General features: G+C 39.8%; 1 protein-coding gene across 1 annotated transcript in view; it reads right to left on the bottom strand.

Moving 5' to 3' along the window:
• Nucleotides 1-228: 228 nt before the first annotated feature.
• cusr (Copper-only SOD repeat protein) overlaps nt 229-25,328 on the bottom strand; it is a 46,342-nt gene continuing 21,242 nt past the window's right edge. Inside the window, exons 4-10 of the mRNA XM_042337095.1 lie at nt 16,714-16,797; nt 15,699-15,803; nt 12,395-12,536; nt 11,136-11,259; nt 8,441-8,565; nt 1,176-1,259; nt 229-735 (exon numbers count right to left, since the gene is read on the bottom strand). Coding sequence (XP_042193029.1) covers nt 629-735; nt 1,176-1,259; nt 8,441-8,565; nt 11,136-11,259; nt 12,395-12,536; nt 15,699-15,803; nt 16,714-16,797 — 771 coding nt within the window. The 3' untranslated portion in view covers nt 229-628. The remainder of the gene's footprint in view (nt 736-1,175; nt 1,260-8,440; nt 8,566-11,135; nt 11,260-12,394; nt 12,537-15,698; nt 15,804-16,713; nt 16,798-25,328) is intronic.

Below are 25,328 nucleotides of genomic sequence, written 5' to 3'. Positions count from 1 at the left end.
TCCAAATCATGTGGTTGTTTACTGTGATTTTTGGGGGGTCCAACACATAAAGAAACCCATCATCATACTTAAGAGTATCCAAATGAAACTGAGAGTTTACACGTGGAAATGTCCCTGTTTCTGGAATGGAATGTGCACTCTCTCTCCCTGGAAATTTGCAAGCTGTTTACCTAATTCTGAAAAGTATCAGGCACAGGTTGGTGAGAGCCAAAGGTTTGGGGACCCCAGAGGACTGGTGGAGTTCAACCAGCTAAAACTGCTGAGTATATTTTTGTTTCAACAGATAAAAACGTAATCTCAGTTCGGCCTGCTAAATACCGAGATTAGATTAGCTCCCTTGCAATAATTTCATTGCATCTTTTTGAGTTGATTCACTGCTACTTTTAACCAAAAGATATCCCTATGAATATGTTCCACTTTACATCTTAGATGTTGGTTCATAGGAAAATAAAAGTATAGGTCTAAAAAAAATGGATTAGTGTGTGCGATGCAAGGTGACCAAAGACAGCAAAGGCTCTGAGTTGATTTAAATGCATTAAAGTTGGGTTTGGGTCGGGGGAAGGCAGTATTCTGGGTTGGACAGCAATACTGAGGCAGATAGCTAGCGTCATCCACAGAGCAAAGTCAACTATTCTAATACACAGTACAGACCAAACTGCATCATTACAGCCAATATCAAGAGAATCAGTGTTTGGTCATTTGGGAAATGGCCAGAGCCGGCAGCGCCACTGGGATCTGTTAAAAACCAGAAAGAGATTATAATTATTATTATAAACTCACAGAAAAGAAAAAAAACATTATTTTAAAGAATATCCCACAACTGTCTGTGGACACTGCTGGGCACATTTGGCTGCCATGTCTCGCCTACAAAATATACAGCCACTACACTTTACAGTATATTCTGTGAAGCGCTTTGAGACGTCTCCAAGACATGATGAGGCACTATATCAAATGCAAGGATTATTATTATTATGCCGCAAAATTTGCAGGATTCCTAAACAGATTCCTAAAGGTTTTTATAGGTAATGTTATTAGGAACACCAGCAGGTAGTTAACTAATCAACCACGTGATAAGGTGCAATATCAAATGCAAGGATTATTATTATTAATTATTGTACCCAAAGCAACAAAAACAATATTTGTAAGTACTGCAATTGCAAAATGACATGACATACCTGATCTGCAATCGTCTGTAGTTGTGTAATTACCCAACTCCTTACTTTTCTCTATTGCATTCAGTTTTTGCTGATCAACATTTCCTGAAAGGGGAAAGGAATTTCACTTATCACATTTCTAAGATATAATAGTTTCACAGTTTAAAGACATGGTGGAGTGTTCGCTTAACATGAAAAGTGCTCACTGTACAGTGATACTGACTCCAGATCCCAGAACGGTTGGATCTGTTAATCTCCCCACTAGTCTTACCGTGAGTCTGGGGAAATTTTGTGTTGTATTTCATGGTAGATCAAACTTACCTTGGTGCTTGTCAATCATGTTGTCATTGTGGATCATAAGGCTGCCAAACATACAGGGAGATATTCATATTGGTCTAGATTTACTCTATTTATGTAGCAGTTTAGACCATCCAGAATTTGGAAAATTCATAAATGCTGCCTAAGTTTGAAAAGTTTGTGACTGAACCTGGGAACCTTCCTACGAATTCACCCAACAGATGAACTTACCCAAGGTTTTAAAGGACTTTGGTTTTGAATACCGTATAGTCAACACAGGACCCCGTAAATGCTACATAAATCCAAACCAAGTCGAATATTTGCCCAAAAGTCTGTGTGTACAATGTTATGACGATCCCAAAGTCATAATTTCCTAAGAGTTGGAAGAATCTCTGTATCATACATTGACAAAGAACTTTTCCTAAACACTCTGTTAATGTTTAAACAGGAAGCCATTTAGAAGACTGGGCATTTTCTTATGTTTGACTTTGAATAGTTTGTTTCTGAAATAGAACTGATGGAATTGTGGGCAACTCTGATTGCAAAAAACATTGACTCTTTCAACTTACTGCTGTAAACATTTCCATTGAGCTCTCTTTATGGTGCAGTAAGTAAACTTGCCTCTCAGTGTGACACTGAGCTCTCAGATCAAGAACAAACCTAGATTTGATACCTAGACAGCTATATTTGTATAGATGCTAGGTAAGAGCAGAATGGGAGTGGAATCCTGTAGCTCACGAGTTTGGAGCACTCGCCTCACAAGCAAGAGACCTGGGTTCAATTCCCTGCAGAGCAAAATGTTGGGCACGTTTCCTTACTCTACATGTCTCTGTTTACCTAGTAGTAAGTAGGAATCTGGTTGTTAGTCAATTGGTGAATTGCTTGTCTGGAGGTAATAATAATATTATTACTGTTTACCACCCTATCTGACATTGTGTCGTCCGCAAACTTGGAAATGTACTTGCTATACCCAAGTCCAGATCATTTATGTACATTAAGAAGAGCAGTGGTCCTAATACCGAGCCCTGGGGGACGCCACGGTACACTTCTCTCCAGTCAGAAAAGCAGCCGTTCACCACAACTCTCTGCTTTCTGTCTTCCAACCAGTTCTGGATCCATGCTGCCACTCTCCTTTTTATACCATCTTTCTTACACGTCTTTCATGTGGCACTTTGTCAAATGCCTTTTGAAAATCCATATAAACTACATCAACTGCACTACCTTTATCCACCCTCTCCGTTACCTCATCGAAAAATTCTATTAGATTTGTTAGACAAGATTTGCCTTTAACAAATCCATGTTGGCTGTCCCTAATTAAACCATATTCTTCTAAGTGAAGATTTATTCTGTCCCGGATTATAGTCTCCAGGAGTTTCCCCACTACTGATGTTAGGCTGACTGGCCTGTAGTTCCCAGGTTTGTCCTTCTGTCCCTTTTTGTACAGGGGAGTCACATTGGCCACTCTCCAGTCCTCGGGCACCACTCCTGTGTCCAACAAAGATTCAAAAATTGTAGCCAAAGCCTCCGCTATTTGTACCCATACCTCCCATAGTAACCTTGGTTGCATCCCGTCCGGACCGGGCGACTTATCTACCTTCAGCACAGTCAACCTTTTCAGTACTTCCTCTCTGTTCATACTTATCCTATCCATTCCCTCTACCCTCTCCTCCAACACTGCGGCATTTGGTGCATCCACTTCTTTTGTGAAGACAGATGCAAAGTACTCATTCAGCACATCAGCCATGCCCTCTGCCTCCACAATAAGATTTCCCCCTTGGTCCTTAATTGGCCCCACCCTACCTTTGACTAGCCTTTTTTCTTGACATGTTTGTAAAATATTTTAGAATTCCCTTTAATGTTATCCGCTAACCTTTTTTCGTACAATCTTTTTGCCCCTCTTATTTCCTTTTTCAAACCTCTTCTGCACTTCCTTTATTCGATTTGGTTGTCTTCCGTATCTTGGGTTTGACATTTGTCATACGCCTCCTTTTTCTGCTTCATTTTAGATACAATTACCTTTGTCATCCAGGGAGGTTTGGAAGCCCTACTTTTCCTTTTTGTGGGAATGGATTTATTTTGTCCCTGAGCTATCTCATCGTTGAAGACTTCCCACTGCTCTTTAGTTGTTTTACCTGCCAATCTTTCTTTCCAGTCCACCTTGGCTCGGTCCCTTTTTAACTCACTGAAATTTGCCCTCTTCAATTTGAATATCTTTACCTTAGATGGTTCCTTGTCTCTTTCCATATGCACTTTGAATCTAATGATGTTATGATCACGATTACCCAGATGCTCTCCCACTGAAACCTGCTCCACTTGCCCTACTTCATTTACCTGAACTAGATCTAGCTCTGCTTCATTCCTTGTTGGGCTGGAAACATACTGATCAAGCAAGTTGTCCTGCATACATTTTTGGAATATGTCCCCCTCTTTGCCCTTTGCGCTGCTGTTTTGCCAGTCTATTTGGGGATAATTAAAGTTCCCCATTATTACGACGCTATTGGCCTTGCATCTGTCTGAGATCTGCTTGCAGATGTATAAATATATATAAATGAGATAAAGTGTTTACAACAGCATACTGCTGTAAACACTTTCTTATATATATATATATATCATGGAGGATGGGCTAAGAATAAATTCAAGAGTTCAATAATGCATAGCACTGATTTAACATTAGGAACCCTGTAGCTCAGTGGTTAGAGCACTCGCCTTGCAAACGAGAAACCTGGGTTCAATTCCAGGCAGGGCGAAACCTTGGACAAGTTTCCTTACTCCACACGCCTAATAATAATCCCTCCAAAAAACAAAAACAAAATCGCCCACAAATATACAGTTAATTCACTTTATGGCATATTCTGTGATGCACTTTGAGACGTGTAGACGATGTGAAAAGTACTATATCAAAATGCAAGAATTATTATTATTATAAATCAATTCAAATATACATTAAACATGCAGATGTTATAGCTATAAGGATTATTAATAAGCATAATTATTTTGAAATATTAGATCTTCCTTACAAATCAGGGGCATTGAAGTGCTATATCAAATGCAAGGATTATTATTATTATTATTATTATAACTATATCTCCCTCTTCCACTCCACTCCTACCTCATCTGAGTTCAGAGTCTGAAGACCTTTCTGGGAACTGAGCCAACTTAGATGTGCTTAACTGAGGTTTTAAAGATCTTTGATTCTGAGTCCTGTCAACACAGGACATCGGCAAAGCTTGTAACATCATCGCTTCAAATCTTGTCCGCGAACAGCAAGACAAAATTTGTGCAATCAGAGTTACTTTTACCCAGTTGATCCCTGACCTTGTCTCTATCTCTCCTTTGACAGACCAGAAGAGGTCTGCAAAAGGATAGTGTTCATTCATGGCACTGAGTGAGGGGAATCTTTTGCAAGATTTGATGGCTTTAACAAAGGCTTCTATTAATCAGAGATTCCCTCTTGTGAGAGCTGTACAGCACAGCCTCGTACTGTCCCTTTTGCTTATTATTTCTGCAATCCACTTCATTCTAAACAGGACTTACTGAGCGTGGCATACAGTGAGTTCCTGAAAGAGGAATGAAAAGGAAAGGTTCCTTCTGCAACCACTGCCATTAAGTGGCCGTTCTCTGGTTACAGAGATGATAAAGAAATAGTTTGTTCCCTGTGGAAATTAAAGAACGTCTCCTAACTTGCAAAAAAAAAAAGCTCAAGGGTTTATAGGCAGGAAACAGGTAACGGACGTAGCTGGTAAGAGAAGCATTGTCACCACAATATAACCAGGCTGTGGTCCAGAAAATAATTATATTAAGAACATTGGTTATTAGATTTTAATTTTTAACTAGATTTTTAATACTTGTATTACTTTTTTTTCTTTAGTTACCAACGCTCTTAGGCGCCTCCCTTTGTCCCCATACTACACTAATCTCAACTCCCTGTTCATTTCCATGACTATCTTTATACTCCCGTATTAACAAAATTCCCCCTTCAAATATTTAACAATATCCTTTCTAGATTTGATTATTCTCTCAGATGCAGAAAAGATTGCATGCTCAAATAACCTCCTTCATGAACAAAATGCAGGTTATTTGAGCGTGCAATCTTTTGCTGCATCTGAGAGAATAACCATATTTAGAAAGGAATTGCATGAACAAAATGCCTTTCAAACGTCCCCTCAACTCTTCTGGGCAATGGGCCCTCATTACCAAGTAAATCTATGTTCTGTCATCAAGACATCACCCTGATTACTGCAATAAAACATTCCATTGACGCAACAATCATAAAGAGTTAGCAGGTTCACAGGTTGAGTCAGATTCCTCTCTGTCTGCACATTGAATTTCATATTTCACCAAGTTTTAGGATAAAAATAGTGTCCTCTTAAAGATAATGGGAGGATGGACATTTCTCCACTAAAACCACAGACTGAAAAGTTGACTGATTACATTCAGGCTCCACCCAACATAGCCACAATAACGCAGTATAAACAGGTTCACAGTGTGGAGTGTAAAATATGAGCAGTGTGGAGTTATCTTTAGCAACTCTACAGTGGGGAGGTATTATAAGGGGCTGTGCATGTTATGTAAAACCTATGTTTCCTGTCACTGCCAAGCGCTCTGTACTTCTGTGCCTCCCTGAATGCTAGCATTTGCATGATAGAGTGCACCTGCACCCACCAACACAATCTAACCTCAGAAAACTACAACTGAAACTCTTACAGAGAATGAATGCCCCTGCGTGAAAGAGCATGCACGGCTTTCAGCCACAAGTTAAGGGAATCAGGTTCAGAGAGCACAGACTACAGTGTGGATCAGACTCCAAAGCGAAACTAGCTCAAGGTTAAACTAAATGGAGAGTGTTGTTAAAAAGGCATGTGTTTGTGTGATGTGTGTGATGTCCCTTCTTACCAATTCGGAAAATCTTTCTTCACGTTGACTCCCAAATGAGCTCTTAAGTGGCTTGGTGTAGATTCGTTATGAAGTGTTATTGACGGTTTTTGGAATAATCTGTCTCAGTTAATTAGGTGAGCAAGGGGAAGAAGCTGTGAACAAATGACATGGCAAGGTCATCTAGCTTCAGAAAGCAGGAATCATGCGAGAGACTCAGGATGGAGGAGGGCGTCTGCCTTTCACAAATGCAGTGCGTTTCCAGAACATGTTCAGTACAAAGGATGTTAGACTTTATTTCTCTTCTGTCGATCCTGCTGATTAATCAAGAGTTGCAGAAATTGCCCTCTCCCCTCATCCTCACTCCTGAACAACAATAATAACTTGCATTTATGCAGCGCCTTTCACGTGGGGCAGCATCATGGAGGGATTAACAGTGGCAGAGTCTGACACCGAGCCCGGGGAAGAGAGGACGGGAAGATTTTCAGTTGTGATCTAAAAGAGAGAAAGGAGGGGGCAAGACGGAGGTCTTGAGAGAGAGAGAGAGGAGAGAGAGAGAGAGAGAGTTCCAAAGCTTCGGGTTGAAGTGGCTGGAATCATGGTCGCTGATGGTGGAACAGAGGGGATGATGGGCGAGCAGGAGGCCAGAACCAGCCAAGCAGAGGCAGTGGGTAGTGGAGTGGGGAGAAAGCAGGTAGCCGTAGAAAAAAAATCCTGAATATTTATACTGGCATGATCTCATAGCAACGGCAAGCAAATGGTGTATTTATATAGTGTCCTTGGCACTGGATAACATCTCAAAATACTGAATAGTGACCGGTTTGGATGCCAAGCAAGGGAGAAGAGGGAGGGGGAGGTGGCCAAAGGCGCGGTCAAAGAGGTAGGTCTTCAGGTGGGGTTAAAGCTAGATTAAAAAGGGGGCGAGGAGCAAGGAAGCAGGGAGTTGCAGAGTTTAAGAGATTTCAGCAAGATGAAATTGAATCTCTAATTACACCATTACCATACTTCGAGAGGCAAAACCTACGGTTTTGCAATATGTATATTGGTTGAATGACAGGACTGCGGACTCAGGTCCAGGCACAAGAGTACAATTTGTATTTAGTCATCGACACGGTTCTGAGACAACATGTCTGGGCTGGTCTCTTATAAGGTCATGACCATTAGGGAAATGGCAGCTTGTGTTGTCTCATGACACAAAGCATAAGCAGTTGCGCAAACCAAGTACGGCCAGAGACACTATAACTCAAAAGGTGTGTGTGTGTGTGTGTGTGCATGCAGTATAGTGGCAGCCATTGGTTTGTGATCTCAGTGAAGCTCTCCATCCTCCTGCTTTCAGTGAGATTTCTGACCACCATCAACCATATCCTCACCACAAAACAATGCAGTAAGTCTGCTTCATTGCAATTTTCTCCAACGTTTTTCCCCTCATTTTTTCCTCTTTGGTACATCTCTACTCCTAATCCCAATGCCTTCTCATGCTGGAGTATGGTTCAAATGGTGCTAGTTGTTCTCCGGTAACTCACCCAACTGTACATTGTTCATGGCAAACCTTGGCATTGGGTATCGACGGACCATGCGACTGTAGAGGGCATCACCTCTCCTCACCCGGCTGCCACACACAAGCACCGAAGGTAAATGGTCTAAATTGCCCCAGGGTTAGGGAACACAACACTTGGAGTCAATTTAGAGCAGCTCTAACTCTGGGGTCAATTTAGACCATCAAACTCTGTTAGCTGCAGCTCTGTCCACTACAGACCTGTTAACTCTGAAGACAATGAATTCTGTCCCAGCAATTTCTAACAGGATTACTTAACAAAGAAGCAGTTACTTTCGGTAATGTCACTGTCAGTCAGCCTGAGGTATGTGGTATTTTTCTAGTCACTGAAAGAAGTCTCCTGGGATTCCTTAATTAAGGAATTCTGGTAAAAATTGCCGCATGTATTCCACCCCACTAAATTTCACACCTTTCTTTTCAAAAACAGAAATTATAGTGTTTAAGTACAAGTTAAGCACATTATTTACAAATTAAGCCAAAGAAGACATTCAGTGAGACTGGGAAAACAGTGCTAACTTTTCTTTTGCTTGACAAATCTCGCAGACTACTTCAGAAAACTCACCCACGGTGTAAAAGCGGACTTTCTGGCAGCCCTTTGTCACCAACACACCTTTTCCTTCTGGTAAAATGGTTACCCTCCAGACTTGAATCCCCAGGAAGTCAGCAATGGTATGACGGAAATCATATCTACAAACAGAACACAGTCCTGATATTAGTCTCTTATTTTCAGTTTAGGCTGTTAGATTAATAATAGATTAATAATAATAATATAATCCTTGCATTTGATACAGCACATTTTCATGCTGAGGTCAAGCTGTTCTGAGAATAATTTATTTCCACAGTTAAAATATTAATATGATCAGTAAATGTTGTACACACTGAATTCAGCAGTTTCAGGACATTGTGTTGTGCAATGTTTTTTCAATTGAATTTCCCAACCACGTTTCCCTATTTTGCAAAATGAAAACATCTCTCCTGTACTTCACAGCTTCAATGCTTGCAATGCTTAACTGAAAACAGGAAACAACAGAGTGATTGTTTTCTTTAATAACAAATTATATTTGTATAGCGCCTTGAGAATCAATCCACAGTCAAGGATTTGCAAAACTGGGGATTGGGCGATGGAGGGCAGGGAGGGTGGGGGAAGGAGGGTGACCGAACCCATTGCCGAAGAGTTGGGTTTAGAGATGGGCCTTGAAGGAGGTTAGGGAGGGGGTGAGGCAAAGGGACTGTGGGATGGAGTTCCAATAGGATGGGGCAGAAAGGCTGAAGGCCTGACCGCCAATCATGGGGCGGGAGAGCAGGGTACATGGAGCAGACCAGATTCCTGTCACTACAAAGATTAAAACCATAGCTATTTTTAAACTAAGGCAATACTGTCCTTGAGTATATGGTACGTAAATTCTGGGATTGATCTTTCCGGCATAACAACAACAAGATTACATTTGTATAGCGCCTTTCAAGTCGCCATTTCAAGGCGTAAAGTAAGGCATCATTTAAAATGCCGTTTTCATGCGTGTGTTTTAAACCCCATAACAACAACAACTTGCATTTATATATTGCCCTCCACGCCAGGCAGCATCTCAGGCTGCTTAACAATGGCAGAGCCCCGAGGCCGAGCCAGGGGGAGGCAGAAGGTGACCGTAGGCGCGGTCGAAGAGGAAGGTCTTCAGGAGCGACCTGAAGATGGGGAAGGAGGTGAGGTGAAGCGGTTGAGGGAGGGAGTTCCAACGATTCGAGGCGTAGTGGCTGAAGGCACGGCCGCCAATGGTGTAGCGGAGGATTCGGGGGACACGGAGTTGGCTGGACCCAGTAGAGGGGAACCTAGGACGTTCGCTAGGCTGCTCTAGTGCTCTGGGAATCAATCCCGAGTCATCTGCCTGGTCACTGAGCTCCAATTAATTTATCTTTGTGAGCCAGTAGCAGTTTTACATTGTACCAAATGCACAGTGCAGCCAGTTGGAATAATCTTTCCACTGGGTTACCACCATGTAAACAAATATACCCAAAGTGGAAAGATCACTCCACTGCATTAGCACAAACTAAAACTCCCACTGGTTCACATCAAGATGTTAATTGGAGCTCCTAGAAATGATATATTATTGGGCAAAACCAACAAGAGTCAACTGCAACATTTTAAAAATAAAAACATTGTTCCATGAAAAAAGAACTTAAGTGCACTTTCTCTTTTTTGTACACTGTTTCATTTCATTCTTGTATAATCTTAAGTGGCATAATTTCAGCTCTTTAAAATAATGGAAATACATCATATTACTAGATTCATATAGCAGATTGATCTATTGTCAACTGCTGCCTAAAATTGTTACTATGCATTACTTCTGTTTTGGGGACCTAAGGGCTACCTAATTGTAAAAATTGCTGTGCGCAATTGGCTACTACATACTACAAAATATACAGTAAATTCACATTACAGGATATTTTGTGAAGCGCTTTGAGATAGCTCGACAACGTGATAAGGTGTTGTATCAAATGCAAGTTTTTTTATTATAATTCAATTCCTAATTATTTTTAACCAGTGAAGTTTTTTTTGTTCTGCTATATTTCTCTTTATTTTCCTGTCACAAAGAATGATTTAGAAAAGCCTAGGGAAAAGCCTGGGAAATCTCTTTATTAAAGATAGATTTAATGTTATCTTTCGAGAAAAATTTAAACAGCAAGTGACCACTGTCCGAGCATCTATTGTATTTAGATGTTCAAGACAGAGCTGGGGGTGAAAGGCTTGGACTTAAAGCAGCATCTAGTCCCATTAAACACTGAAGAAGAAAGGGATGAAGTTGAAACAAAAAGCACTAACATTTAAATACAACTCTGTTTAAAGATTATCTTAAACAAGATAGTTGGAACCATATAAAGAAAATGTACCTAATATGCATCTGAATGACTCTTTTCAACCTTGTTTCAATCCAGTACTATGGGCCATTCTCAATGTAAGAAAAAAAGACTTTTAAGGATAGAATTACCGTATTTCAAACCATTTTATCTTTTGTCAAAGCGAAACTTTAAACCTCTATAACTTTCATTGGTTGCATCCCCAAACGTACGCAAGTTATTTCTATTATTACAAGAAGTTTGGAGGAAGTATTAAAATCACAGAATGCCAGGAGTGATTTCAGGACATTTACACAATGGGAGGTGGGGTGGTAATCAGATATCCAAACATAATAATCCACTCAAGTTTCTCTTGAGATATTTTGAATGTTTTGATCGCAAGCCTACTTCCACTTTCCAGTGCCTACCTGCTGAAATGTTTCACGGTGGGAAAAATAAGTGATTTCACTGGAGAGTCGGCAACAACGGTACCACAATTCATCAACTTTCCTTTAGGTCCATTACTGTGGACCACCACTGATCGGCCCACAACTAGAATTGAATAAAACAATTAGAACGGTATCCATTAAACAGCAATAATTCCTTTCATATAGGATGCACATCTTAGCACTACTTCACAATGACGAATGAAATGCAAATACATAAATGAATTCTATCCAAGATAAACATGTACACTCTATTCAGTATTTTTTGGTCAGCTGAGTGTCTGACTTATGCGGAAAGCCGTCACCATGCTTAAGAGTATCCAAGCCAGACAAAGCTCCACATATTTATGCCAGCTGCACATGGAAATTTCCATGGCTTTGGAATGGAAACTCTCTCTCTTTGGAGTGACGTATCCTGTTTGACTAAATCTGGAGTGTATCAGGCATAGGTTGGCAAGAGCCAAGACCTGAGGACTCCAAAGTGTGGCTTGTGGTACTGCTGGAGTTTAACCAGCTAAAACCACACAGCTTGTCATTGAAATCACTATCTGGCAAGCTTCCTGCTACTTGTTCAGCTAGGTGGCTAGCAGGCTCCAGGAACTCTCCACCAGTTTTATGTTGGGCAGTACAGCTCAATATGAAATCCATGAGAGCATCATCATCATCCTGCCTACAGCTCCAAGCTAAGGCCAATTCCAATATGAATTGAACCTGCAACTTTCTAGTCAGATGGCATATTGCCAGCTATGTTAGTGCCTTTACGAAACCCATGGTTCAATGACTTCTAATAACTAATGGGTTCAGTAACTCAAAATGTTAATATATCAAGTCTTCTCTCAATAGATCTTCTCAAAATGAATCAAAGACAGCTTTACTTTCAACGATTGGTGCTGAGTTACAAGGATGAATGACTAACACCTAAATACAAAATAATTTCTTATGTTGTAATATTCTGGCAGTTTTTAAACCGTGTACATCTTTTAAACCGTGTATACGCAACGACTTGTTCGAATCTGGAACACATTGTCTGAAAGGGCGGTCGAGGCCGATTCGATAACTACTTTTAAAAACGCGGTGGACAGGTATTTGAGGAGGACGGATTTGCAGGGTTATGGGGAAAGGGCTGGGGAGTGGGATTGACATTACATTGCTCTATTCAAAGAGCCGACACAAACTCGATGGGCCAAATGGCCTCTTTTTGTGCTGTACAATTCTATGATTCTATGAATCTATATACCGACCAGTAAAATCTCCATTTAGTGGCAGATTGACGTCATTCATTAAGTATCTCTTCCCAAGACTGATGGGGCCTTGTTTGGAGTTCATGTCTCCCACTTCACAGTGCAAAGGATAAGATAACGAACAGGTGGAATTGTATTTGGCCTGAAACCACAAGTGAAAAAACATGGTCAATTGATGAAAACCAATTCCTTAATAAATCTTTAATAGCAAATTGTACGGTTCTTGAACATATAGAAATATTCCTGGGTGGGGGGGTGTAAAACTCAGTTAAAGGGTCACCTTTAAGACAAATGACCCGTTGGCTTAACTGATAGGGCCATCAGCCAATTGACTGGAATTGGGCAGCCACCGCCAATAGCTAGGGATGAAAGGGCAAGGTGGAGGGTTAGAGCCTTTACCCTCCTTTCCACCATTGGTAGCCATATTTCAACCACTACACCCCGAAACTCTGGAAAACTTTTCCTTTATCCCTCCGCCTTGCCCCTTCCTTCCCCCCCCATTTTCATATTATGCCTTAAGACCTTCCTTATTTTATATATATATTATATATTTCGCCCACAAATATACAGTCAAGTCACTTTACAGTCTATTCTGTGAAGCGCTTTGAGACGTTAAGACGTGAAAAACGTTATATCAAATGCAAGGATTATTATTATTATTATTCCTATTCAACCATGCCCACGGTCACTTCCCCCTACCCCCGGCTCGGAGTCATGCTCTGCTACTGTCAAGCGCTCTGGGAAGCTACCCTGTTTGAGGGGCGCTATATAATTGCAAGTTATTTTGTTGTTAGAGGAAGATTGTTCCTGAGTTTCAGGATGTAGTGGCTGAAAACAAGTTGGAAAAGGGGCAACATGGGGGCCTGCGGAGCTGCTCAGAGGACTTGCTGTGGTCCTCCTCATGGCTCAGGGCTTTCAGGGTAGTTGGATTTTGGGGTAGAGGAGAAGGCTGATAGTAGCTTTACAGTAGATGTGGTTAGAATCTTTGAACGTGCTATGCAAATTGTCTCTTTGTAGATCCTCTTGTCTCTTGGTAAATCCTGGTCTTTAACCAGTTTACCTAGACAGCGACAGTTATCACAGTTCCTAACACATTTTTGTAATCTATTGTATCAAGAAAGTTCAACTATATTTGTAATTGTTCCACGAGTAGTTTATTTTTCCTTTTTGCAGCACCTGAAACAACAGTCGACTTGCATTAATCTGATAAATCTGTACAAACTTTCCACTTCACTGCTGGCAAGGGCACACAACTTAACATCGGTAATTGGGATACTTTCCACTCAACAACCCCTGCTCGCTGTCACTTTTGTTCCATTCAAGTTAAAATACAGGTATTGTTTAACATATGTAATTTCCTTTGGTTTGCACAATGCGTCTATAAACATTTTATGTAATATGTGAACAAAGCACCATTTCCCCGACGTTAACAGGAAAATTATAGGCTTATCAGATTCAACATGTGTTTGGCTTGATAACATTGCCAAAGTCATATTTCAGAAAACAATATTAGTAGTTTCCTTGTGTGAGTGATCACCATGATTGACATATATTATAATGTTGAATGCCATGCCACCCTCCAGGATAGGATACATAGCTGCTAATAATAATATTCCTTGCATTTTATATAGTGCCTTATCATATCGTTGAGGCATTTCAAAGTGCTTCACAGATATACTGCAAAGTGAATTGACTGTATATTTTAATAATAATAATCCTTGCATTTGATATAGTGCTTTTCACATCTTCTAGACGTCCCAAAGCGCTTCACAGAATATACTGTAAAGTGAATTGACTGTTTATTTTGTGGGTGAAATGCAGCAACCAATGTCTCGGTAGCCAGTGTCTCACAAACAGTCATGCATTGAGTGACCAAATTATTATTATTTATTTATTTTTCAAGGGATTATTACCCCCAGGAAAGCAATCTGCCAATCAATTAACAACAGATCCCTACTTACTGCTACGTAAACAGAGGCTCGTGGAATAAGGAAACTTGCCTAAGGTTTTGCTCCGCTTGCGAGGCGAGTGCTCTAACCACTGTACTACAAGACGTCCATGAATATGGTACTCAATGCATTTCATTGGTAAAGCACTCCAGGCATTTTGGGAGGCACCATTTATGCTGGAGGTAGCCAATTTGGGCCCTGCTTTAATTCCATTGTTGCCCATGTTATTGTTTTCCAGGTCTGGCAGATGGGAACTCCTATTGAATTGAATGTAGTTGCTTTGGGACACATTATAATCTGTAACTGATGTCACTGGAGCATTGATAACTGAACCCAAACTGGCAAATGGTTGCAAAATTGACAATATATTTTCTTACATACATTTATGTTAAAAACAGATGTGGAAGCCACTCCCTAAATTTAGTTTCCTTCCATTTCACCATAAAAATAGAATTGCTGAAACCAATGCCAATGGCAATGAAAATAACATTTCAGATTTATCACAATGTGGAGGTAACTCAAATCAGTTTCATTACAAAAAGAATACTCGGAATAATGACTTTACATGTTTTCAGTTCCCCCCCAAAAAAATGAATAAGTGTTGCAAATAAAATGTCTCGTGAGTATTCGATTTCTGAATTACCTACCAGGTTGTCAAACAAGAGAGTCTACAGATCAGCCTAATGTTTGGGATCCAGAAACTGCCAACCCATGTTATAGCAAGGTGTGTGTCAGCTTGGCTCGATTGGTCACACTCGCAGCTCTGAGTCAAAAGGTTGTGTGTCAGGCATTGGAGCTCCAGGTGAGACAAGAGAATGAGGTCCCATTTGTCTGTTCAGCTGGATGTTAAAGATTCTATGGCACTATTCAAAAATAGAAGAGCGTTTCTCCTGATGTCCTGGCCAATAATCCCTCCAATAAAATTGGTCATTCACTTCATGACCGTTTGTGGGACATTGTTGTGTGGAAATTGGCTGCTGAGTTTGCCTACAAAAAATACACAAAAACTGCACTTTACAGTGAATCCTGTGAAGCACTTTGGGATGTCCTCCAGAAAAGGCACTACATCAAATGCAAAAAATATTATCATAAGCAGCTGTTCTGACTGTAACATTTTTGGTATACAAAAAAAATTGCTGTGGTTAATCAGGCAAGATTTCTAGATACCATAGTCAGTATAGGTGTAACAGTTTCACTAAAGAAACACAATAAGATAAACTGAATTTGTAGCTACAGCAACAACTTATTCAATGGCAACAGAAAATAAGTCTGGTATCCAAGAGGTGTGCCATTCAATAGCAGCATTCTGTTTGTTGTAGTCTACACTTAAAGGGTAAAAGTGAACCTGAACGTACCTTTGTGTCGATTTTGTAAGGATTATAATGTCCTCCTACGTTGCTGCAGGTCTGGTCATCTTCTTTTCTGGGGTAGGTGTGAATATGCCATTTTAGATCCTCACTCTGGGAAGCAAAGAAAACCGGTTTCATTATGTGCAAGCTTTGTAAATGCAACATTAACATCTTGCTCATAATGAATTGCTGCAAAATCACATTGATTAATTCAAACAAATACTGAATCAAGTGTTTCAGATGAAGAGAAAGCAAATACCTTACAGAGATTTACGACAAGTTAGGAAGGCCGTAGAACAACAAAGTAGGAAACCCATCATTGTGCTTAAGAGTATCCAAACCAGGCAGAGTACATGTGTACATCAACTACACGTGGAAATTTCCCTGTGTCTAAAATGGGCTGTGCAATTCTGGAAAGTATAACGAGCATGTTGGCGAGAGCTAAGGTTTGTGTGTTGGATAACTGCAGGAGTTTTACCAGCTAAATCCAGACAGCTTACCATTGAGAGCACTGCCTGGCTGCTTGTACAGCTAGGACCACTCTACTGGTTAGAGCTTTGGCTTGCAGGGTTAGCAGGGCTGGGTGGGAAGAATCCCTGCTCCCATTGATTAGTCTATCGCTCCAAGTTCTGCCGATAAACTAGATTGGCTGGTCTGTCATCAGCAGTGCCTTGAAGTACTGCGGAGTTGCCTGGCTCAGGATTACCAAGATTGCCGACTGCTGCGGAGGGTTGACTCAATTCCAACATTCTGTTGCCAAGCACATCACCCTGGAGCCAAGCCCAAGAGGATTAAACAAAACACTGATAAAAATTTTGATTAGATCAGATACTCATGTGTCAGCTTTGGCTTTGCATCTACTCTGTCCAATAATCCATTTGAACCTTGATTGAAATCGTTTTCATGAGCTTGATTCCAATTCCAACACCCACCAATTTCATTACACACACACTACACTTCATCTTAGCCAAAAGGCCAACTCAAAATGAAGGACAATGAACTGAACAATGTGTTGACTTACAGCACTAGAGTGTCTCCTCGTTTGCTGAAGGTACACTTCCACTGTTGTGTCACTTGAACTCCCATCTGGGAAGACTAGTTGCAACTGAAAATGAAGTGCATGTGTGATTAGTGGGCATTAATTACTCGTCCGGCAATCAGAACTCAGGAAACAGTAATAATACAATAACTCCCTTTGTTCTGCACATCCATCTGGTAATCTCATTAGCAATCCCTTTGAGTGTCAGAATTGTTTTCACTTTCATTCAACCAATGACTTTTTTTTAAACTGAAGAAAGGCCAAGAAATGTTGTACTAGATAGAGGACAAAGCAAATCGAAAAGCAACGCTTTGATTTTCATTTAGAAACTGCAGATTCATCGTGGGAATAAAGGAAGATTGAAGGTCATGCAGTCCTTTTAAAAGAATAACATCTTGATTTGAACAGAATGATGATGTGGAGAGGAGGAAGAGAAAGTAGAATGGTATATTTGGAGTTTTGGAGATTCAATGTTTTTTATTACTTCTGCTTTTCTGTACATCACCCAAATAACTTTTAGACAGGAGTAGAGTCGGTAGAGTCGAAGGCACGATCGAAGAAGAAGGTTTTCAGACGGGACTTGAAGGAGGCAAGAGAGGGGTTTAGGTGGAAGGATTGTGGGATAGAGTTTCAGAGTGTGGGGGCAAAGATGATGAATGCCCGACCGCCAATGGTGGAGCAGGAAGTGAGGGGGACCTGAAGCAGGCCGGTGTAACAGGAATAACAGAAATGTAAATGATCAATTTTAATTTTTAAGTTACAATTACATTGGCAAGTGCCCAAAGTGCCTGCTTCAAGAACTCTCTCAATTGGAACGGGGGTAGGAAGATAACTTTTACAATCATAGCTATCACAGAAACTACATACATATCAAAGTTGTGCCCCTTTTTGTTTCTATTCACAATTTATAGACCTATCGTATTTTTTTCCAGATGTGCAGCTGCAGCCAAGGCATATAAACATGCCACTTAAACCAAGGACATATGTTGGGTAAATATTCTTGATAAATAAATAATTGGTTAAAAGGTGAAGGACTTTCAAAGTTGTTAACTCTGAAACATGTTTTTGTTTTAAACTGACATGATGTCACGTCCTGGAACACCATTCACTTCTGCCAAGATTTCAAGGGTCATGTGCAGTCTGTTTCCTATTCCTATATTGTTTCCATATCCACACAGTACCTTCTCAAGTCTTCCCACACTCCAGTTATTTTAAGAAATGCTTTCATGGTACAACATGGAATAATATACAGTCAATTCACTTTACAGTGTGTTCTGTGAAGCGCTTTGGGACGTCAAACCGACGTGAAAAGTGCTATATCAAATGCAAGGATTATTAATTGTATCCTCCCTATTTATCTTAATGTGCAACACAAACAGATGAATAGATTTGTGAACAGATTTGTTCATTAATATGTGACTATGAGTTTCAAGTCCTAACATGGGGATTGAAACCAGCAAATGTTTAATCCAGTGAGTGTGCAACCAACTAAGCCAAACTACCCACGATAATGCGAGAATGTTGAATTGAGGTTTGACTATACCACTCAGGCACAAATTCCAAATTTCTCAGATAGAAACAAGGTCATTATATGGTTTACCATTCTAGCCCCCCCAAAAATACTGTGCTGCCCTTGAGAGCCATTGATTGAGTGATATTTATCTCATAAATTAGATGTATGCTATGGTTATGCACCTGACCATAGTATAGAACACCAGGAGAAACTCTCTTCTCTTTTCTAGTGATACTATGCAAGTTCAAAGTCCCAACAATCTTCTGACTCAAAGGTAAAAATGCTACCAAATGCCAATACACTCTTATACTTTGCATGTTTCTTGTTGGAAAAGCAGGGCTGGGATTTCCTATTACTAGCTATCCATAGTCATGTCATACCAGGATCATTGTTAACTTTCTAAAAACAATTAAATGTGTTGGATTCTTATTGTATTTCTATGAGTGAGCCACTGAATAGTGCACTAAAATATGCTTTATAACAACCCAGATTTGACACAGACAATTATAAATTTATTCACTGCCCCATATATCTGTCTCAGTGTCCTATCATTATGTACACCAGTTCTACTGTGTTTATCATGAGCTTTTATTAAATCTATATATAACACAGTACTGTGGTCGATGCAACCTATTTTCCAGAAGGAGTATCCTATCTGTAGAACTCAAATTTCTTGTTAAGGGCTCCTGTTAAGAACTGCAAAGCGCTTCACAGGTGTACTGAAAGGTGGAGTGACTGGCCCTTTTTAGGCAAATGCAGCCGCCAATTTGCACGCAGAAATGTTCCACAAATAGCCCTGAAGCGAGTGATCAATTTTATTTGTGGGGATTGTCGGTCAGGACACTTTGAACCAAAACCATCTGGCTCAGGCGAAAATGCTACCAAATGATCCAGACTGACACTGAATTACCTTAAGTGCTGTTATACCCTTATATGAGGTGGGCACTTGTGTCAAGCCATTCAACCTTCTAATAACCCTCTGCGTAAAAGATTTCTCAACGCCTTCTGAATTCTTCCAATCATTATCCTGATCTTAGGATCCCTTGTTATGGATTCACTAATCAGAGGGGGTATTCAGTGAATATGGGATACATTTCCCAGAGTTGGTCATGGCTGATGCACTCAGGAAGCAGCACTAGAAAACATATTAGCCAGGGTTCAATTAGCTTTTTTAAATAGGTCAAATACTAATTTTTCGACCTGGTTCCTGTTGAGTCTAATACACTTCTTTGGCATATTCTTTGACACAATTTAACAAAACCCACTCTTCTAATTGTATGCTTAATCAAACTGGACAAACAGGGTTTGGGGCTATAGAGGACTGCAGTACATTATCAAGTTACAGTCCTTGCTTGATATTTCAAACTGGATATTTTGCTGGTGCTTACAATACCCCCTTGTTCAGTGCTGCACACTGCCTACATGAAGACACGTTATTCAATCTTCTCTGCATGTAAATTGTTGAGTCATCGGGGGTTCCGACTTGCAAGCCAGAAATTCTATCTCTATAAGTCAGAAATGCTACCTGTACAAGTCAGTGATATTGATATCATTGTGCCATAAGTACTACTGGTTGTAGAACAAATGCTTTGGGATTATCAAGCACAAGAGCCAAAACTGGAGCTGAATAAAAAAAACATTGGAAATAATAATAATCCTTGCATTTGATATAGCACTTTTCAGGTCTTCTTGACGTCACAAAGCGCTTCACAGAATATACTGTAAAGTGTAAACTGTATATTTGTGGGAGAAACATGGCAGCCATTTGCACACCGCAGTGTCCCACAAACAGTCGTGGATCGAAGTGACCAATTTATTATTTTTTTTTCTTGAGGGATTATTATCAGGCGTGTGGAGTAAGGAAACTTTCCCAAGGTTTTGCCCTGCCGAGAATCAAACTTAGGTTTCTCGCTTGTGAGGCGAGTGCTCTAACCACTGAGCTACAGGACTCCACAATTTTTCAAAGTGACATTTTTCTGTAAAATATTTGAATTCAATTGTACCGTGGAGTCCTGTAGCATATTATTCCAGGGATAATAATCCCTTCAAAAAAGAAATCCATGACAGTTTGTGGCACACTGCTGTGTGCAACTGTCTGCCGCGTTTCGCCCACAAAATATACAGTCAATTCCCTTTATAGTACATTCTGTGAAACGCTTTGAGATGTCTCAAAATGTGATAAGGTGATAAATCAATGATTTAAGACGCTAAACAAGGATTATTATTATTATTATTTTCCAAATGTTCAATCCAGAAGGACAAAAATGAACTGCAACGAACCAGTTGCTCGGAGATAAACAAAGATATAATTATAATAAAAATCCTTGCAATTGATATAGCGCTTTTCATGTCTTCTAGACATCTCAAAGCGCTTTACAGAATATACTGTAAAGTGAACTAACTGTATATTTGTGGGCGAAATGCGGCAGCCAATTGCGCACAGCAGCGTCCCACAAACAGTCGTGGATTTAAGTGACCAATGTATTATTGTTTTTTTTCTTGAGGGATTATTATCAGGCGTGTGGAGTAAGGAAACTTGCCCAAGGTTTTGTCCTGCCGGGAATCAAACCCAGATCTCTTGCTTGTGAGGCGAGCGCTCTAACCACTGAGCTACAGGTCTCCATGATATAATCAGAAAGACAACACCTTAAGCTGTTAAACATAGCTGTCATAGCTTTACTGACCCTATTTACACACAACGTAATTTGAACATTCCCAACAATATCAAGAAAATTTCATGTGCAGAGTGATAAATTAATCTCAGGGTAATGTGGATCAAAAGGAAATTGGCTGAATCAACGTTGTCAGTCCATCATTTCTGCTGCATTGTAAGAAAGATCTGTCCATTTAGATATAGGATGGAAACAAGTTCATGCATTAGTGGCTGCATTCAAACATGTCAACTGCAATAACATTTTACAATATCTCTTAAGGAAAAAACTAGTTTGTATATGTAACCAGGATATCCATGTGGAGCAGAAAGCAGCCAGTTGGAAGGAGATTATGGAAATAACATGGTAGCAACAACAACAAATTATATTTACACAGTCCCCTTCACATCGGGAGGATGTCCCAAGATGCAGGACAGACAAGGATTTGCGTCCGAGCTGGGGTTGGGATCAGGAGGGGTGGAGGGCAAAGAGAGTGGGGACAGGAGAGTGACCAAAGGCGATGGTTCAGACTGGTGTCGAAGGAGACAAGATCGGGGCGAGGCAAAGGGACTATAAGAGGGAGTTCCAAAGGGTGGGGGCAGAAAGGCTGAAGACCTGACCGCCAATGGTGGGGTGGGCAGGGCGGGGATGTGGAGCAGGCCAGAGTCCGCCGAGCAGACAGGTCTGTACTGGGAATAACAAGCCCATGGAGGGCTTCGAAAGCGGCTTTTAACAATCTTCCTGGTGTCTGGTGATGGGACCTATACAGAATGCTCTAGAATGAATTCCTTCGCTCAGCATTGCCATGTTTTCTAATTTAAGAAACTTAAAATGCAAAACCAACAATCAGAAAAACACACTACTATTTTATAATCAGGAAAATCTGATCCCTTTGGTTTACACTTTTTCTTCCTTTGCGAAAATGGTAACGTAAATCGCACATTGTGATGGAAAGAGTGGAGTGAGAGAAAAAAAATCGTACTGGAGTTAAATTCTTAACAATAATAATACTTAAATTTGACACAGCGCCTTATTATGTCTTCTAGACGTCTCAAAGCGCTTCACAGAATATACTGTAAAGTGAAATTCTTGCGAGTCAGATGTATAGACATCAGGGTGAAAAGGTTTTTATGAGAATAAATTCAAACTATCAATTTTCTGAGAATGCCTTTTCAGTTCCAATAAACAGATTATGAGGGTAAGAACTTGATTGACCAGAATATTGTGTGGAAAAACTACTTTAGCAATCGAGGAGAAACTACGATAAGGTTTGTAGATATTTCGTCGTGGAACACATTAGGCTAAACGTTGAGGAAGAAAGCAGGAAATATTTTAAAAATTGCTACAAAACATAATTATCTTCATCATAATGAAAACTTGGATGCAATCACGTTTCCTGTATTCCTAAACCCTGCTCTAAAGAAAGTTTCCTGGTTGCATAGAATCATATTGTACTGGAAGGACAATAGGAACACTGGAAAATATAATTATTGGCTGATTAAGCAATTATCCAGACGCACAAACATCAAGCTGAAAGGGTATTATGAGAGAATAAATATCAACTTTCACAGGGTTAGAAAAACAAAACACAGGAGTACCTAGTTGCAAAGCCATGATTGATGAAGCCTGAGAATTTGCAGTTGACATTGTAAAAACCAAATTCCTCTCAATATATTGTATTCTCAAAAGAATGAATAGTTTGACTGTAAGCTCATACTCACAGTCAAACTGCACTGCGGAGAAGGAGAACATGTTTAAGACAAATATTCAGCTGTTCATAGATTCTTAGATAGGAGTCAGTGGACACAAGTGAACTGCTACTTTTAAAGATGTGGTCTTAGCCTGGTCTTAAAGTTTAATATTGTGCGGAATTTTGGCAAACCCTTAAATTCAATCTTAGCCAATTCACTTTACAATATATTCTGCGAAGGCTTTGAGACGTCTAAATGACACATAAGGCGATATATCAAATGCAAGGATTATTATTAATTTTCATGAATAATAATAATTTTTGTAAAATAATAAATAATAAATTGGTCACTCAATCACAGTGTTTGTGGACACTGCTGTGAGCACATGTCTGCCATGTTTTGCCCACAAAATATAGTCAATTCAGTTTGCAGTATATTCTGTGAAGCGCTTTGAGACATCTCGAAGACGTGATAAGGTGCTACATCAAATGCAAAAATGCAAGGATTATTATTATTATTTCACTGGCCTACATACTGCCAATGAACAATAGACTCAAAAACTTTAAGTGATCATGTGTGGCCTTCTGCCATCCTTCGATGGGTGAACTCAAAGCTTGTCCAGGGCCATTGTGGCTAAAACTATCTTGGAAAGCAAGCAAAGTTAACAATAAATAGCTTGAAGGCTATTTCTAACCAATATGACATGGTGTGAGATTCAAAGACTATTTAAATTATTTAGCAAGTTTTGTTTTGATGGGATTCTCATTTTATCTAATTTTACTAAACCTCAGAGCAATCTTTTCTCTTGAAGACATGGTTAAAAAGTCTAAACAGGATTATATCCCAACAGTATGGCCCAGTTTTCTTGATTATTCCATGGAGAGTTGCAAATTCAGAAACACGATGCATAAAGAAATAAATTCATCTAATCTCCAGGAGCAGGAAATTTAAGGGTAATTCTTAAATTCAGTCTCAACGTGGATGCTGTTTTTTTATAATTTTTATAAAGAACTGTGGGAAACTTTCAAATTAAGACTGAATTCAGGAATTTTTCACAATCCATCCAATCTTGTAAATTGTAATACAAACTACGTGGCCTCATATCTTAGATATTTCAGACCTACAAATACAATCGCAACTCTTTATAGAAAATTCTGTGAAGCGCTTTTGAGGCATTTCAGCATCTTAAGTCAAGTGCAACAATTATTAAGGAGAAGGGTGAGCAACGTGCTTTGATTCAGATAGATTGTTTCATACTAACAGTTTTCTTGATCATATCCAGAAAATGAGCTTTCCAATGTCAATTCCTGATCTTCAATTTGACAAATAAGAGTTGAATTTGTTGTCTCCAGAATTTGTCAGATAACTGAGAAACCAATGAAGTCAAAGTTGTAAATTCTGTTATTTTTCACGAATCCCTTCAAATATTACAGATTTTTTTTAAAGTTATATGTAATAATAAAAATGTTATGAGCATACAGTGCCATGCCTTTTTAAATTGGTGGTCCTTACCAGCTTTTAGCTTGAAACAGTACATCTGGATCTCTTGTCATTAAATCTCAGTTGAGCTTTAAATTATCATTACAGCTTGTGGTAGAAACTCCTAATGATGCCACTAAAAGCTGATTAAAATTGGTGGGATCATCTGGACTTATGCTCTCTAATTGCTCCAAATCCTTTCACCTGCTTGTAGCTTTTCTGTTTCATGTCCCCTTCCAAGGGCCAAGGATGCTGTTTATGCCAAAACTCCCAATATAGCATCAGTTTTCACATGTTACACAATTGGATTTTGATGTAAAGCAGGTCAAGGAAGCATGAAACAACTTCAATTAGATCGGTGTGAATTATTTGTATTTGCTTGATTGTTATGGGCAATATTGGATGGTACAGTAGAACACAATAAAGACAAAGGCAACCTTAATGGAGACAAAGGTCTCATGAAATTTATCTTTTTGTTTATTCAGAGCAAGAAGATCTGGAGACTTTTTATTAAGTGACGAGTGAGAACATGGCTTAATGCATGCTTCAAAAACCATGATTCAACAATAGCCTCATTGGATCAGATTGCTAGTTAAACAGTTCAAGTTTCACTCTCTTGAAATCTGGCAATTTAAATTCTCACCACAATCCATTGCCGGGTAAAAATAACAATTTACAACTTTGACTTCATTGTTGCTCAGTTATCTGATAAATTCTGGAGACAACAAATTCAACTGCTGCAAATCCTCTAATTACATCACACTGAAAGATAAAACATTGCTTAACCATTGTTAAATGTAGTGACTATTTACAGGCAAATATGGTCACCATTTTGTATACAGTAAAGTCCCACAAACACTCATGAGGTGAAAAACAAACTACCAGCATGTTGGACGATATTGCTGATTCACTTCAGATTACCAGAATACGACAACAACATCAACAACAAAAAAATTAAATTTGTAAAGCACCTTTCATATCGGGAGGACGTCCCAAGGCACTGAACACTCAGGGATCAGGACGCGAGCGTGGGGTAGCAAGGTTGGGATGAGGGAGGACAGAGGGGTAGGAGGGCAGCTGAAGGTACGATCTAAAAGGAGGGTCTTGAGGTAACGAATGTGTCATGAGGGTTTTGGCAGCCTGAGGGGTGAGGCAGTGGCAGAGTCGGGCAACGTTATGAAGGTGGGGGAAGCCAGAGCGGGTCATGGCACAGATGTGGGGGAGAAAGGACAGTTGGGGGTCGAACAAGACACCCAGGTTCCT

The sequence above is a fragment of the Callorhinchus milii genome, unplaced genomic scaffold (genome assembly GCF_018977255.1).
Source record: "Callorhinchus milii isolate IMCB2004 unplaced genomic scaffold, IMCB_Cmil_1.0 Scaffold7, whole genome shotgun sequence".
In the NCBI taxonomy this organism is placed as follows: Eukaryota; Metazoa; Chordata; class Chondrichthyes; order Chimaeriformes; family Callorhinchidae; genus Callorhinchus; species Callorhinchus milii.
Note: the sequence above shows the minus strand (reverse complement) of the source record. Positions and strands in the feature narration are given on the sequence as shown.